The sequence below is a fragment of the Marmota flaviventris genome, chromosome 10 (genome assembly GCF_047511675.1).
Source record: "Marmota flaviventris isolate mMarFla1 chromosome 10, mMarFla1.hap1, whole genome shotgun sequence".
NCBI classification, from domain to species: Eukaryota; Metazoa; Chordata; class Mammalia; order Rodentia; family Sciuridae; genus Marmota; species Marmota flaviventris.
In genome coordinates this window covers 54,978,633-54,996,594 of record NC_092507.1, presented here as the reverse complement: position 1 = coordinate 54,996,594, position 17,962 = coordinate 54,978,633, and the positions used below count along the sequence as shown (strand labels likewise).

General features: G+C 31.7%; 1 protein-coding gene across 6 annotated transcripts in view; it reads right to left on the bottom strand.

Moving 5' to 3' along the window:
• Positions 1-1,539: 1,539 nt before the first annotated feature.
• Mier1 (MIER1 transcriptional regulator) overlaps positions 1,540-17,962 on the bottom strand; it is a 64,148-nt gene continuing 47,725 nt past the window's right edge. For all 6 annotated transcript variants that reach the window (XM_027949498.3, XM_027949493.3, XM_027949496.3 and 3 more), the window contains 6 exons: positions 15,450-15,601; positions 14,737-14,818; positions 13,429-13,523; positions 10,630-10,757; positions 6,362-6,501; positions 1,540-4,542 (listed from right to left, as the gene is read on the bottom strand). In XM_027949498.3, coding sequence (XP_027805299.3) covers positions 4,214-4,542; positions 6,362-6,501; positions 10,630-10,757; positions 13,429-13,523; positions 14,737-14,818; positions 15,450-15,601 — 926 coding nt within the window. In that variant the 3' untranslated portion in view covers positions 1,540-4,213. The remainder of the gene's footprint in view (positions 4,543-6,361; positions 6,502-10,629; positions 10,758-13,428; positions 13,524-14,736; positions 14,819-15,449; positions 15,602-17,962) is intronic.

Genomic DNA, 17,962 nt, shown 5'->3' with positions numbered 1-17,962 from the left:
TCACTATTAGCTCCTTATACCAGAACTGGTTTTTCATGTTCACTTGGCAAAAGTCCAACTAGTGACAAGAATAGTGCTCAGCTGGTGACAAGCTCAGGACTAAGGTACTGAAGAGTTTCTATTTTGAATAAATTCTTACTCTAACCCTAGATTTCCTGGTCAGGAATTTAAAATGGTTCAGATCACTCTGATATAATCTGCTTGATGTTCAGTTTCTGGAAGAAACCATTCCCAATTCAGGGCCCAGATCTCTTTTCTTCTTTACAAGCCCAAATATATGCAGGATAATAAAGTACATGTCTGTAAACACAAAGAAAACTTGTCACTGCTAGCATTTAAATATGAACCTTCCTTCAGTATATTCAAACTACTTCTTACTCAGAAAAAAAAAAATATTTAAAGTACCTTATACATCCCAAATAAGTCATATGAGCCAGTATATAGACAAGCTATGAGAAAACATCATATTCAGAAAGGGAAAAACTCCATGCCCAACGATTTACACACCAAAAAATATTTTTTTGGGGGGCAAACAGGGGATAGTATTAGGGATTAAACTCAGGGGTACTTTAGTACTACTGAGCTACAGTCCCAAGTCCCCCCGCCCCCTTTTTGAGACAGCATCTAAGTTGTCCAGTACCTCACTAAATTACTGATGCTGGCCTCGAATTTATAATCCAAGGGCTAAGCTTCAGAGTTGCTGAGATTACAGGTGTAAGACACCATAGCCAGCAGATCCAATCTTTTTTTTTTTTTTTTTATAAGTATTTTTTAGTTGTAGTTGACACAATACATTTATTTTATTTATTTATTTTTATGTAGTGCTGAGGATAGAACCCAGGGTCTCAACGTGCTAGGCGAGTGCTCTACCGCTCAGCCACAACTCCAGCCCCAGATCCAGACAATCTTAAGAGTGCATAATAAAGAAGTTTACAGTAAACATGTATTAGAAAAAGTCCTTTTCAGTGAGATAGAAGATTAAAATCTGAAAATTCCTATTGCTCCTGATGATTTTCTACAGTGGCATTTTTGATGTTATGAATAATAGCTAGGAAAACCTTAGAAATTTCTGATTTGGTATTTAATCCCTTGGCACATCAGCACACATCTAACTACTGCCATGGAAGTTTGTCAATCTTCACTTATTCAAAGTTCCCACTCAATTATCCACTGATAGCAAAGCAAATATTGTGAAGAAACAAGTTTTATTTTGCAAAATATTATATGATGTGAACTCCACTGCAAAAGAAAGGAATAAATTATTTTTAATTATATAGTCCAGAGAAAGAGATACAGGGTGAATGGAGGTTCTAGGACTAAAGGATCTCTGGGTGGGTGGGTGGGGACAAAAATATATCACCCGGTATCAGGTAAAAGAAAACAAGAATCATTGAAAAACTACTCGGTGCAATATGCATAGGAGTGGAAGAAAGAGATTGTAAATATTTGCATTGTAAAATAATGTGCATCATCATATAGATTTAAAAATCTGTAACTAAAACCTAATGAAAATCACTCACACAGCATTATGTACACAAATATGTTAAAAAAATATTTTAATAAGCATATTCAGAAATGACAGAAGGGAATGGGAGAAGGTAAATATTTTACAGTGCAAAATTACTATGCATAAATTTAAAAACATCTAATTCATAATTTTAAATGCCTATTTAAATATTACTTCAGATACATTTTAAAGCTCAACATATTTGTGTTGAACTGAGTTGCAGATTCTGAACTCTATCTGAAAACATCATAAAACAATACCAAACGAAAATGATAGTGCTTTGCTGGGGTGGGAGTGGGGTAGGGAGATAAGTAACTACTAACAAAGGCTTCTTTTCCCAATGCAGTTTGTCAGAGAGTTCAAGAGTTATGAAATGTACTAAATCTTAAGCAAATTAAATTCATGATATTACTAAAAAATTTTTAAATAGTGCAATGACTTATCAAATTATAGTGGCTGTGTTATGAAGAAGTGTGAAATGCCTGTATAAACACAAAATACAATTAAATATTTAATAAAAGCTGAACATTATGTATTATAATAGTGGAATGTTCATTATGCATATTTTAAAAAGACAAGAAAAGTAAAATTTTCCTAACATTTATACATGTGCCGCATTTGTAATCATGCCTGAGAATTTACTTAAAACATTCCTATAATAAGTTTGTAAGAACTTCACAAACCAGCAAACAAAATGTATCTTTTAAAAAAGGTGAAAACGGCATCTTAATATTGCAACCATTTAAAAAAGCACAGCATTGCTATTCTAAAGACCATCTTTGACGAAGAGCTAGGAGGCTTTGGATTCATTTCATAAAATCTGGTTTAAAAATGGATTGTGACCATCTGCTAAAACTACCATCATTCTGGATAAATTAATGTTTTAGGTAAAACAAACAAAAACAACAAAAAATTCATTGCTTCTTGACACTTCTACCCAAAACTTGATTTACTTGTATATTTATGTAACAACAGTGAATGTACATTATATGACATCAAGTGTTGTAAAGTGGCTTTAAACACTGTTTGGGGAAAAAAGTTGTTCATATTGGTGAAAGGAAGCAGTATGAACAAATGTTACTAATACTTTGTGGGGGGGATAAGGCCTAAATGACAATTTCTCAGTGCAAACCTCTACTCAGTTGCATTAGACAATTGAGTCATTAAAAAGAAGACTACTGAAGATTTATTTTTAAAAGGCATTGGCTTCTTGAACTGATGGCTAAAAATGAACTGGAAGAAGCATTTGGGGATATGTCTGTGTGAGAAAAGAATAGTTAATAATCTTTTATAAAAGTCTGGATATAGGTTGGTCTATTAGCTGTATAAAACTACATTTTCTTAACAAGAATTTTGCACTAAAAATAAAATGGCACCCTTACATGACTATGCAGATGGATAATCCCATTTGTCATCACACAGAGAAATGGTTTTATCTATATATCTTATTTTCATTCTGGAAAAACATTATCTGGAAACTGGCTTATATTGCAAAGGTCTGAAAACTCTTCAAACTCCATCATTTTTCTCATAAAATCAATACTGTTGCCTATCAACAGTTACTCCTTGTGTGCCAATATATTAATATCACTTAACCTTTTCCCCTCTATTGATTTAATGCAAAACCGGGAAACTTTATAATGCATATAAAAATAACTAAACAGGAGTCTAGTCAGCATGACACATTTAAGCTGACATTAAACCTTTGTTTTACTTAAAAAATAACTTTGAAAATTATAGCAAATAAAAAACAAACTGTGCAATCTAAGCATCATGCTTAATTTCAGAATTCTCAAATTATTTGTCCATAGAAGAAATTTGAAAAAAAAAAAACAAATTTTCACTATTCTTAATGAAGGCTTTTGCCACCTGGATAAGAAACAGGACTTAGTTAACTACATAAACACTTAAAAATTCATTAGAAAAACCTCAGCAAAATAAAATGAAAGCTGACAGACTCAGGATATCAATTCCTCTCATAAAAGTTTACCAACTGTACAAGTTAAGAAAATTATACAAGCTTTTTTGTATTAAGAAAGGACAGCTCAGTCAAGACATATGTACTGTAAAAATCTTTCAAAGGCTACAAAGAATCTGGAAAAATACAGAATGTATTTCTTAAGCCCAGATAAGAATATGGAAAGACATCATTGATGTCAACAATTTTACATATACAAACCTGACTTGGTTTATTTTAAACTTCTATATATAAAAAAATCATGCTAGCATAACTTTCAGGATTCATAAGGGTTCCCTTAATAATGATACTCAATTTATATGGAGAAACAATGCCTGTTATAAGGATATTTCAAGAAACTCAGAAAAATTGATGTTAAGCAGAACTCTAAACTTATTATTTTTTTCCTTTCTTTCCTGGTATTCCTCCATATGAAACTAAAGAAAAATTACCTTGTAGTGAGATTTTATGATTAATACATCAAATGAAAAGGTACTGATATCTTTACTTCATTCAAATTTGCTAAATTATTTTTATATCCTTGAAAGGGTCTGATAGTTGTGAAGAAAAAGATCTTGAAAAAGGTAGAATTATAAAATCTTATTTCCTAAAAAGTTAGGATTCAATTCAAATTTTCAAATTTTAACCAATTGCTTGTAGGAAATAAAAAAATTTTAAGGTAACCCATCAACCCTGAAAATTTTAGTCACACCAGAATTTTTCCAAATAAAGTAAAATAGGCCTAAAATTTAGTCATCTGTGTTTTCAAGTTCTTCAAATTTTCCATGTGATATTGCTTCTTGGAAAAATTCAGAAGAACCTGGACTTTCTTTTCCATTGCTGTTTACCCTTCGCCTTTTGGCAGGTCTCTCACTTTTTTCATCCAAATCATTTTCATTTCTTGCAGTCATATGGGCAAGTTTTGGATCAGTGGTTAGGTTATCTGTTTCATAACCATTAGTATCCATGTCTGCATGAAGTGGTTTCTTATTTCCACCTGTTGGTCCATTGACATGTAATCCTTCAACTTTTATTTCTTCTTTGTTTAATATTTCACCTGGTCCATTAGATGACACCCCTAAGTAGAAAGAAAGATAAATAAAACTGCTAGTACAAAAAAGTTAAATTTGTAAACTATTATAAACAGCTACTGCAAAATACCTTTTTTTTTTTTCTTCCAAAGAAGCAAAGCAGATATGGTCTAAATTTTGGCTCCATTACTTACTAGCTGTGTGATGTTAGGCCAACTCCTTACACTCTCTGTACCTCATTTTCATCACATATACTCAATGAGGATCAGAACGGTTCACCTTACAACATACCTTGTAAAAATCAAGTAAGTTAATAAATGTAAAAAACAAAGAACAGAATTTGGCATGTTAATTTTTTTTCCCTTCGTTTTGTGCTAAGGATTGAACCCAGGGGTACTTTATCACTGAATTACATCACCAGCCCTTCGTATTTTTTATTTTGAGAGTGTCTTCAGTTGTTGAGGTTGGCCTCAAACTTGTGATCTTCCTACCTTGGCTTCCCAAGTTGCTGGGATTACGTGTGTGTGTGCCACTGCACCTCACAAATTTTGGCATATATTAAAAGAATACTAGGTATTATGTGACAACAAAGAGGCACTGGAGGCTCGGGAGGATGAAGCAGGAGGACTGGGAGTTCAAAGCCAGCCTCAGGAACTTAGTGAAACCCTGTCTCTAAATAAAACATAAAAAATGGACTGGGGATATGGTTCAGCAGTTCAATCCCTGGTACAAAAAAAAAAAAAAAAAAAAAAAAAATAGAGGCACTGGATCTAATAGCCTAAATAAGCTGAACCACAGAGATACGCATAAACTATCCAGACTTAGCAAAAGGGCTGACTTTCTAAATCTATGTAAAAACAAAATCAATGGTTATTATTATAGAAGCTTAAAATTTTCTACAGCCATATAAAATCAAGATGCCATAACTTTTTTATTATTAATAAAATCTATCGGTTTTGTGCTTTAAAAGATCACACACTATATTTATCTAAGGGGATTTAAATAATCCGTTTTGTAAAAATTTAATGTTGCAGTGTCCAAACGTACACTTAAAAAAAGTACTAAAAGTAAATACAAATTCCTCCACAATCGGTTAAGAAAAGTTAAAGCATAATTATTCTAATAAAAGTAAGGAATGACAGAAAGATCATACTAGAATTGATGGCAAAATGGAATTTAAATTTTGGTGATAGGAAGTAAATACAGGACCCACCACAAGAGATAATTAAAGTTTAATTACCTGAAAAATATTCAGCATAAAGAATTACATTCTGGTTCAAAGAAAATATTCTACTTTCCCTAGCTCAAAAATGCACTCAACCTGAATGCACAAAGGGATTAATGTATCATGAGATACTGAAGAAAATCTTCAAGGTTATTATGCTACTAAAGATAATCCAAATAGTCAAAGCGGTACCCTTATTACCTATTTTTTTTCTTTATAGGCTTACAGCACTTAAATGATACAAACATTCAAGGTATTTTATAAATAATTATAATCTTGATGTGAAATGCCTGTAATTCTGGTTTAGAAGTTAACACCAATACGTATATCCAGGCATCATCTCATCTAGATAAGAGATGCTACTGAAAACAAATTTCTTAAAAAGAAATGGACATTGTTGGTAGTATGCTTTAGTAAATTTATTTTTTAGGAATGTTAATGAGAACCTCTTTCCAATTACTATGTATTCTATGTCTTTTAAAATACATGTATGCTGACATTATATATGTTTCATACGTTACTTAAAAATTTTCACTTTCTGCTTTGGAAGTCTGGCAAAAACACAAACTGAGTTTCTTGAACTACTGAAAGAAAAGTGTCCCTTACCATGAAGGAATAGAAATGTTTTATCAGTTACTTACCATTTTGGTTACTATTGCTTACAGTGCCATCTTCTTTCTCAGACTGGCTGTTACTACTGTTTGAGGCAATTGGGGGAGGGGATGGTGCTCGACTTGATGCAGCACTTTCACTTTCATCCAGAAGCCGATCCATGTAGTCCCTTTAAAATTAAGTTAAATAATAATACAATTATTTTCTTACAATAAAAAAGTTTAAAATTTAAATTAGTTGAGGTTAAATTTTCAAGTTTTCATTAACAAAAATATCCTAATTTTCACTTCCATTAAATCTAATGCCTTATATCTTGCACCAGGATCTAAACATTTAAATGAAGTCTCTTTTGGTTACATGTTTATAGGGAAAATGCATAAAGGCTTTAAACTAGCAAAATTTAAAGACCCATGGGAAGTTTAAAAACTTAAATTTGTAGGCAAGTGCTTAGGGTGGTCCAACTAAAACTGAAGCATCTGCAAGTGAAGAGATCAGGATGCTGTCATCAGGAACACAAAATAAGTTCTGAGCAAAAGCTGGATTTTAAAGCTCCTAAATGCAGAAGGAAGATAAACTGGGACACAATGAAGAGGACTGACCATCTCTAAAAATCTTTCTAAATACCTTCTGTTATTACCTTTCTGTGAGATCTGAGCTATAATAAGCTAAGTTCTCAGGCTTATCTGTGGATTTTTATACTGTCAGTATCTTTTAAGATGAGCGCAATTCTTCCCTGTGTTATTCGTAACTACATAGTTGTGGTAAGTGACACTGGGTTAGGGTGAGAAGATCTGGGCTTAAATACTTGTCTCTTTGAGGGTTAGTGTCTTTACCTATAAAATGCAGATAAGTTATACCTGTCCTACCTATCACACGTGGTTGTTCTATTAGGTATGTATGAAAATGTTTTGTAAAAGATAAAGGTCAGCAAACTATGTCCTGTGGGCTAGCCATCTGTTAAGTTTTATTGGCATGTAGCCACACATATTAGTGTCTATGAATGTTTTCATGCAATGACAACAGAGCTGGGTAGTTGTGACACAGACCTTAAGATCTGCAGAGTTTAAGATATTTATTTTCTATCTCTTTACATAAAAATGTTTGCTTATTCCTGTACTAAGATATAATTACCCAAGGGCAGGAGCTTTAGTCTATTTTGTTTACCACTGCATCAATAAATTCAATAAATACTTATTTTAAAATTCCTTAAAAGTAAATGAGTCTCTTAGAACTTTGCAATAAATTAAGAATGTAAGAAGGAAACAGTTAAACCTCTTAGGACTTTCATGAAATTCCATGGAAATATTCTACAATATACTATTAATTGTAGTTATAAACTTAAACTATATTATGACCACTGCCACCCGGGTTATGAGGATATCATAAATAGAGGAATGTCGTATCCAACCTCAAGATGATTCAAATAGTCTGAGGCATAAAGCCAATGCATATCATAGAAACATATATCACTATGACTAATCATTTTAGGGCATTATTTTCCTCATTTATAAATGGAGATTATAATTACAGAGCAATGACATAAGTAATCTGAAGTACAAAGAAATGGAAATGAGTTTGATGAATACCAATGGATGTCAGAAACTAAGGCTAAGAGAACAGAAGATACATGATTAAGAAGGGTGAAAATGAATATAGCTTAGTGGGAATGAAAAATAAAGGATGTTAAAAGCCAAAAGGAAGCTAGAGTTATTAGATATCAAAATTATTTTAAATTTCTGAATATGGCAATGATATAAAGAACAATGATTGTCATTTTCTAAAGATGAATGAAATCTCAAATTTGCGTGTGGCTAGATCTTTCAAAAACTATTTGTAGGTAGAAAAGTAGCAAACATGCTTCATTGTGGTAAACAAATGAAAAGTAACAATTTAATGGAAAAATAAATAACTTTCAGGATACTGTGTTCTGAACTACAGAGTTTGAAATTATAAAGGTTAAGAAAAACTCACACACAAATTTTTCCCTATAGGCAGTAATTTCATGTTTTAATACAGCATTTAAAATGTAAGTTTTAATAGAAAATGGAAGCAAACCAGAAAAATTTCTCTACACTTACAAACAAACAAAAAAACCCCACAATTTCTTCCTATCTGAAAAATCATGTATGGTTTGGTTACTGCTTCTTATTGAAGACTGTACAGCTAAAAAGGATGAATCTTACTTAAAAATAAATTATGGTTCTTTCTGTTTTAAAAAGCATTATAAAAGACCCAGAGGAGTTATAACTGATGTCTACAAAACCATGGTAATCTGGCCTAAGGGAAAAAAACACATTTGTTCACATCATACCATTTCAATAAGGGATCACTGTTAACTCTTATAGCCTGAGAAAACATAAGATATGGGTTACTATGCTTATTGCATCCCAGAATACTTAAGCAGGATTCAAGCTTATTAGATATAAGTATCTTCAAAAAGTTTTCATAAACTATGGAGAGATTATTATAGAAACTAGAATGTTTGGTGGTACATCCCTACCTAACCTGTTGAGCTTGACATCACAGAGGACCAACTAAGCCAGCCCACAACACTTCCCTTGGTGATGCTTTCTCAAAGAGAAAACTGGATGAACCATGAGTCTGACCCAGAATGACAACTCTTATGTTCTTACTGCTGATGATGACAGATTGACTGTAGTTCATGTGTGAACATTATTTCTGAAATGGGTGAAAAAAATGAAAGATGTTACTATTATTTTTCCCTACAGAATAGTTGAAAACTGAGACTATTTTAAGATATACGCTGCCTACCGGAGAGATATATTTAGTCCTATATCATAATGCTTGTATACTACCAATGAATAACCCATAAAAATTTTATTTCAATAACACTTAAGTAGTTAAACGCTGGAATGCTGCTTACATAAAATTACACCCAATCACCAGCTTTGAATAACAAGGGATGAAGTACACAGTCCATGGTCTCATGATTTCCAAGAGCCAATTATACTCATTTATTCCTTTTTAAACTATTTTGCTTTTGGGCTTTTGAATATTGGATCCTCCAAGGAAGTGACCAAGAGAGACACATACCTATAATTTAATGCAACCAAGAAAGTATAGCCTAGGAGTTTAAAAAACACAATCAAATATACATGTAAAGCAGATCTTTGAAAATCAATTATTTTGACAGCCTTAATTAAGAACATCTTTATTGATGAGTATTGATCAAATCAAGCCCTAGCTTTGCATTATTTTATATTCTGCAAACATTAGGGAATAATCAAGGGCAGTATCTATCATATAAAGTTAATTCTGCCATAACAATTCATTGATATTTTAAAACAATGATTTGTGTGAGATGAAGAGTTCAGTACTTGGGCTGGGGTTGTGGCTCAGCGGTAAAATGCTTGCCTAGCATGTGTGAGGTTTGGTCCTCATCACCACATAAAAATAAATAAGTAAAATAAAAGTACTGTGTCCACATACAACTAAATAAAAAAAGAGTTCAATATTCTTTGTACTTTAAGTATATACTTTTAACAATTACTTGTTTCTTGGTGGTAGAATGTATGTTTCATTCTAAAACCAGACTGAATGAGGCTAAAAGAATTTGATGCACGAGAACTATATTAGGTATAACAAAACATTTTGCATAGAGTACATTCAACAACCCACATCTATGTCATTGGGAGAAAGCTAGAGCTGGATTATTAAATATTACTTCTCTTAAAGATTCAGGACAGCTAGGAAAAAGAAAGTCACTATGTGCATTTTCTCTCTTCTATAAAAAGTTGGTAGCAAAAAACAGGATGCAATTTGACCGGATTTATTATATGCCTTTACTTTTCCCTTTTTAGAACATCACATTCAAATCTTATTTTGGTTCCTGGGATCAAAAAAGACTGGACAAGGAAAAATATTAATTTTCCTTCTTCTTTAAAGGGCCTCTACTAGTCATATCACCTAGTTTTAGAAAACAAAAATTTTCCTATTTCCACTGCTCTCAAAGAATTCTTAGGGATTAAAACTGTATAATAACACACTTTTCCACAGTTGTTCTGATATATTTTTCTCAGGGGTACATAACAAAAATATACACTCTAAACTTTGCTTTAATGATAGATTTGTTGTTTCGAATAATATGAGATGTGGCTTACAATCTTTTATACGACACTGAAAAGTCTAAATGCCCTATAAAGGTAAAAATTTAAACTAATGTAATTTTATTACAAAAGTAAGAGTCTAAAAACCATTACACTTTTAAGAAAGTGCTAGAAAAGTAAAAAGAAAAAATTTCTTTTTTTTTTTGCCTTAAAGGAAAAAATTAACTCACGTTACACCAGGATGAAGGTTATATTTCTTTTTTCCAAATCGCGTTTGCTGGGCAAAAAAATCATAACGTTCCGATTTTTTCCACATGTAATAGAATGCTACACATTCACCAACTGATCTTGTTCGTACCTGTAAGAAACAAACCCGTTTTTTAAGAATCATCTACTTCTTAATAATTATTCCGTGAAAAACATTTGAAGTTTGAAAATAAACTTATCTTTAACTGATCTATTATATTACATATGAAATAAAATATTGCAGCAACTATATTGATAGCTTCTTTCTAAGCTTCTATTAAGAGAATTAATACATTGGGGCAACTGATCTTCAGATATTTAACATTCTACTTTTTAAAGGCTACCCCACCATCCTAATAATTTACTACAAAGTAAATGCTCTTTTATTGAAAATGTCTGGAAATGGCATTTAGGTGAAAAATGAATTATGAACTGTTTAAAAATACTTCTACTGATAAAGCACGTAGGGAATCTACCTTTAATCTCTTTCAAAAGATTCTCTTGCTAGTCCCAACAATAATCCAGACTAATTCAATTTACCTTCTAAAAAGTCTAAGGATATGCCAGTGTGATAAAAGTGATTATAATTATGTTTATGGTTTGTTTACTAAGTCACTCCTGTGCCTTACTGTGCTGTACCTATGTGTGTAAATGAATGGATCCCCTCATATAATGTTCAAGACTTATGGGGATTAACAAATGATGCTGACAAAATCTCCTTTATCATTATTTTGCTTGGGGAATATGAATTAGTGTTTGGAATGTATGGTAATAGTACTTTAACCCATAAAATTTCTGATCCTGAAGCAGACAACTGTTGATACCTTTCCTTATCCAATATATATTTTCTTCCTCTCTGCTTACACTTGACAACTTTGAACCATTTTTTCTCTTGAGAATGAAAGCAATATGAGGATTAAAATTTAAAAAAAAAAATCAACCTCTTAAGTTTTTTTTTGCCTCCAAAAGAATCTTATTTCTCAGATTTAAGCCAAGTCAAAAAACTTCAACAAAATAAGCCTTCATAATAGATTATGATTAAGATCTGAAGTTTGAGTCCAAGTATAAAAATAAAGTCCTGATATTTTTAATGAAACATTATTCTTCCTCAGGGAATTACTGTCCTCCTTTTGTTCACTGAAGTAACTAGTACATGTCAGATGACTTCTATAACATTAAAAGATCATCTTATCAAATGTTTTATAAAGAAACAAGATGTTATTCTTGATGAGACTTAATATTAAGACTTTTTTGGCTCATAGTTTCAAGCCACCTAGGAAGTTCTTACTCCTTAAAAAAAAAAAAAAAAAAAAGATATTGTATAGGTAGGGGTTGGTGCTTCTGCTAGTTACATCAGTTACCATTTTAGGGATGCCCTCTACAGGTAATCTAGCATGGTTTGATTAACAGTATTTGAATTCAAGTAAAAATAGTAGAAAAATCTGATCAGAAATGTCCCTTTCATCCATGAAGTAATGGGTTAAAAAAAAAAATCAGAAACACACAAACAGCCAATCATTAGCACAATATAGTCCTTTCCTCGAGTGTTGATAATATTTGAGATTATCAGATGATCTGGACACATTAGGGTCATACATTTTTTGATACCAACTGTATCTATCTTTAAGTTATCCTAAATGCTAAGACTCAAAAATTCTCTTTTATTACATAGTCTGCTGCTAATTACCAAAACACAAGGTAATTGGGAATGAACTAATTAATGTATATCAAGATTAAGAAAAATAAACTAATAGAATTTGTAAGTAACTCGTTTTTAGTGAACATGAACTAATTAATGTTAAATATGTTGTGAAACAAATCAAGTGAACACTATCTGATCACAGAAGCATAAAAAAAGAGGACAATAGTAAAAGACTATTTTAGAGCTTCAGCCATAAGCCTAGGCACTTTCAACATGGTCCTACACAAGCTACCATATAAAAGAAAATATGTATAGCTAAGCTTCTTGAATTTGCTAAAAATAATAGGATGTTCATAAGCTTAGAGATTAATTTCCTATATTTAAATTCTGAGTCTTTAGTTTTGTCTGTCCTAATCTCCCACAGAAACAACTTATTTTCCTATACTATCACTGGGTAGGTATTATTAAAAATCATACCTGAATTCAGTTGTAATAATTAAACCCCCAAATTTGCAAGTAATTATGAAATTCTTTGGAGAGATAGACTATATTATCAATATAGAATGATAAATAATCATGCTAAATAAAACTATTTATGGTGATGATAAATTATCATCACCATAAATAGATGCCTCTGAAACATTAAATCATAATGTGATTTTTTAAACCACTCAGGAATTATGCAAATGTAATAAATATTTTAATTGTTTTCAAAATTATTTAAAAGACCCTCCTTAAAACATCTTTTAACAAGAGCTGGAGATGTAGCTCAGTGGCAGAGAACTTTTGTGAGGACCTGGATTCAATTCCCAGTGAGAGAGAGAGAGAGAGAGAGAGAGAGAGAGAGAGAGAGAGAGAGAGAGACACACACATCTTGTCAGAAAACAGCTGCCAGTAACTGCATTACACACAAACACCACAACCAGAAATTAGTTAACATACTTGAGTTCAATTCTCAAATACTTCCAATAATATGCACTAAAAACAGTCACTTGGCAAATTTATGTCAAGAGGTTTACAAAATTATAATATACATTATAAAAACTTTAGCATAAGAAAATACAGCAAATTAAGATAATATAATTATTTGGGTTAAACTAACTTTCTTTCTGTAAAAATGAGAACATGCATCATTACTTACTTTATTAGCCTGAATCAAATGAAAATCTTTTCCATAGGCCTTCAGCCCTTGTTCAAAATTTCTACATTCTTCCTCTGTCCAAACAGATAATTCCTCTGACAAAAAGGGAAGGGGGGCGGGAACTGGTAAGTAATATTGTTTCAAATGTTGCACATAGCAAACAAAACTGCAAATATGAATCTAACTTTCTGGTAAAAAATGAGGGAAACACTTTATTCCCTAGCTCTAGTAGAGACCATTAGAGAAGATAAAGTGACAAAAACTCCTGATTTTAATAAAATTTTGAATGATTTGGTCTCTCTCTCCAGCCTCAACTTTCTCCTTAATTCTTCTTGATCCAACTGTATTATCCACTTTCAATTTCTTAAATTTACTAAGTTATTTCTTACTTCAGACTCTGTGCATGGTAACGGGTTGGCTAAGAATTACTCCCTGCAATTGACCTAATACTTATGCCCTCTTTCACCTAGACAATTCTTCTACATGCCAGAAAAAATATTTTGTTCTGGAAGCCTCCTCTAAAATCCTACTTTCTCCTCAACTAGGTTAAGTCCAACTACAACAGATTTTTTTCTTGTAAGTTGTAGATGAATACAATATGTTTATTTTATTTTTATGTGGTGCTGAGGATTGAACCTAGCACCTCATACATGCTAGGCAAGCATTCTTCCACGGAGCTACCTACAATAGATCTTAATAGCACCCCTAATTCTTCTTGGAAGAACTCATCATAACTATTTCTCTCTCTAGGTTGCTAGGTACCACGAAGGCAGAGACTGGTTCAAAACTATACCCTCAGAATGCAGAAGGCCCTCAAATTTTTGTTGAATAAATAAGTATCTCTCACTTGTTACTTAACTATTAGGTAAGTAAAGGTGAAAGCCAGATCTACAGTAAAAATCTGCATTTTAGTTATGACTTCATTACTTATGAGTTATTTTAGCCAAGAGATCTAAGTCTCACAATTTTAAAGTGAAGGCAACATTTGTTATATTATTTAGCTCACATGAATATTACCAAGTAATAAATAATAAAATATTTACAAACATATTCTTAAATTATAAGGCATTATATTTTGTATATTTTTCACTTAAATGGACTTTTCTCCCTCCCTATAAAAAAAGAAAAGACTGACTTAATCCCATTCCCATAAGGCCTTCTTTAACACTTATGTTGTGCAAATATTTATTAAATTCAGAAAAGTCAGTATTATTAAGTTTAGGATATATTTAGGTAAACTTGAAGAGCTAAATTTTAAAATTTCTGCCAAATCTTTAAAACAAATAAAAATTTAACATTTATGCTTACCTCTAGCTGCTTTTACATTAAATCTTAATCTTCTCAATGCTTCTTCTGTATCAAAATTACATTTAACCAATTCATATAAAGCCTAGAAAAATAAAACTTGATGTATGATCCAGACTATGAACAGTTCAGTTCACTGCTATAATTTCTTAAAGACTTTTCCAGTAGTTATCTGTATCTTTTCTGAATAGTTTTAGTGAATGCAACATAGCACCAAAGAAAAATGAACATGAAGTCAGTATTGATATTCTAAATGGGTAGAGTAGAATATATAAGTACTCTTAATTTGTAGCCATAGAACCCTAGGGATTTAGAAATTAAAAAAGGAAAAAAAAAACAATGATAAAAAAGATATAGTAGTTGCTGGTCTTACCACGTATATAAATATCTCAAATGAGTAACCCAACTTGATAATATCCAGATTCTCAGGGATAGGCAAAGGTATTTTTAAAAGTGTATCAAAAGTACGTACAGGCAAAATAAAACATAAAGATTTTTTTTTTTTTTTTTTAATTTCGAGTTGAAATCATTCCAATGTAGTAAGTATGGTAAAGTCTTACACTGATTATAACCTCAGATTCCCTGTTAATAATAATATAGGAGTTTTGGTGGACACAATTAACAACAATGAAATGAGATGAAAAACATTTACATTTATAAATGTGTATAGCTAACTTATTTGAGAAAAATTTTAAAGTTGTTTCTTATTCATGTACCTGTTCATTGTCTTTTATGTGAGATCCTTCAGGAATTGCTTCTACACCTTTCTCATCACCCGTTCTTCTAGATGCATCCTTAAGAAATACAATCACTTTATCTTCTGGTAGGTACTCAGGGTCCCACAGGAGCTGATCATCATTTTCATATACTAAATTAATAAAATAAAATGTTAATGAAAACTGCCCAAAATTGATGAGTTTGTATTGAAACATATGATTGAACAAATAGCTTGTACTTAAGAGCAAAATGCTGAAAACTAAAAAGTAAAATGTGGTCTTACTACTTGTCTTCACTTCTTTCTTGGGTAATATTTACAGCCAAATTGAATTAAGCATTCTATGGGCCCTTCAGATATAGTCTGACCTTCCTTAAGTTTCCCAAATTCCAAAGCTCTCTTCATTTGAATTCTGCCTCCACCACTTACTACTTATATGACCCGAGGCAAGTTACTTCCTCTTATCTGTGGGGTAACTATAACTCTATCTTGTGAAGGTATAAGAATTTAAAGCACTTTAAAACTGTTCTAATGTATGAGAACTCAATGGATGTTAGCTGTGATTATTTTTGAAACAATGTCAGAAAAATGCTCAGCAAATGTTAACACTGGTTATTTTTTGGTGGTGAGATTTGGAGCAATATTTTTTACTGTCACTTTCATATTTTTCTACAACTATCAACAACGTATTATAATGTATATGTATCACTTCCATAAAAGTCATAATTTTAAAAAATCTGTTTTATCATTGTTTCCACTGTTAAGATTAAAGCCAAAATTTCATCAAAATTCAAAAAATAAAAGAAGGATGACCTAAACCAGACTATTGGAATTTTAAATGTCAAGAAGTTGAAAACATTGGAGTTATGAGAAGACAGCATTTTCAAATTTTATTTTGAACAAAATGAGAAAAATGAATTCTACATGTCAACTTACATTCATATAAAATAATAAAAAGTATCTACCAAAAAAAGTTGAAAACAGAAAATTAAGAAGGAACAGTTATAACACAGATTATAAAGAGTAGGGCATCTTAGGAGCCAAGAGAAGAGTGTTTCAAAGACTGATTAAATCTTACTGAACAACCACGATGAAAACTGAAAAAGTTACTAGATTTATTATCAAGGAGGTAAATATTGTAAGAACTGTTTTTGTACTGAGGTGAAAACAGAAGCCACAATGGAGCAGTCTGAAGAGTGAATAGAAAGTGAAGAAATAAAGCAGAAAATTCTTACAGAAGAGTTTGGTTGTGAGGGTGAAGATACAGCACAACAGTTAGAGGGGAAGTAGAGTTGTAGACAGTTTTTATTAGATTTTAAATGGTTTTTGTCATTTAAAATTCCAGACTATTTAAGGAGCCCACTTGAGAGAGAAAATTTAACATCAATAATTTTTTATTATGAAAAGGAATTAACAGCTAATTATCCCCTATGTACCAAGCAATATTTTAAGTGGTTCCACATAAATTACCTTGTCTTCCAACAACACATATATTTCCTTAAAATTTTCTACTTTTTTTGTGTTCCCTAAAATAGATATTCTTCTTTAAAGTACAAAGGATGGTATCTAGAAATTTTTCCTTAAAAAACATCATTCTTTTTCTAACCGGCCGCTATAATTCTAGTTAAACTCTAAATAGTAAATATAAAAAATTCCCACAAGAGTGAATTTGGAGTACTGCTCTTGATTTCTGTTCTCTTCTCAAGTCTGTTCTTCAGAAACAGCACAATATAGATTACTTTTATTCTGGGGGTGGACAAGGCTATTTGAGAAAGTTGGGTCCCTGAGTCTCAAGTGCTCTCCCAGCTAGATCATCCCATTTAGGCCTGTGACATAAACACAAACCACCTGGAAGATGTTTCTGTTATCACTACCAATATTTTGGGGTCATGGAATATAAATATAGTCTTACTTTAGTCAAGTGGACAACTTGCCATCACCAGATGGCACCAAATCACAAAAGTCAGACTCTTGGAATTGTGGCTAAACACAAGAGGCTAGCCCTGATGAATTTCAAAAACCTTTGAATAATATACTTCATTTACACAATTACAGTGAACTCAATAATGACCATAAGGCGAGACCAAATGGCATTTACAAAGAGAATAAACCTTTACTGATTCCAGACACAGACCAAATGATCTTCCTATTAAATTTACACTTAAATAAAATATGTAAGCTCTGACAACAGATTCAATAAAACATAGGTAATAGGAGCCTTTAATGAAATGTGTTATGGAATGACTAAAAATTCAAAACTCCACTCTTATGATAAAACACAGCAAAGACCAAAAGAGAAATAATGTCTATATGTATAATAAGATGGGAACAAAAAACCATCAAAAGAATGGAAAAAAATTACTCTTCATCATAATTACATTAAATGACATAAGCCTGCTGGATTTTAAGATCTTAATCACTGAAATGTGACACAATCTTCTGAAACTATTTCATTCTAAATCAATTGCCACATTTAAACAGAACTTTTAAAAGGCAAGCACAAATATATGCAAC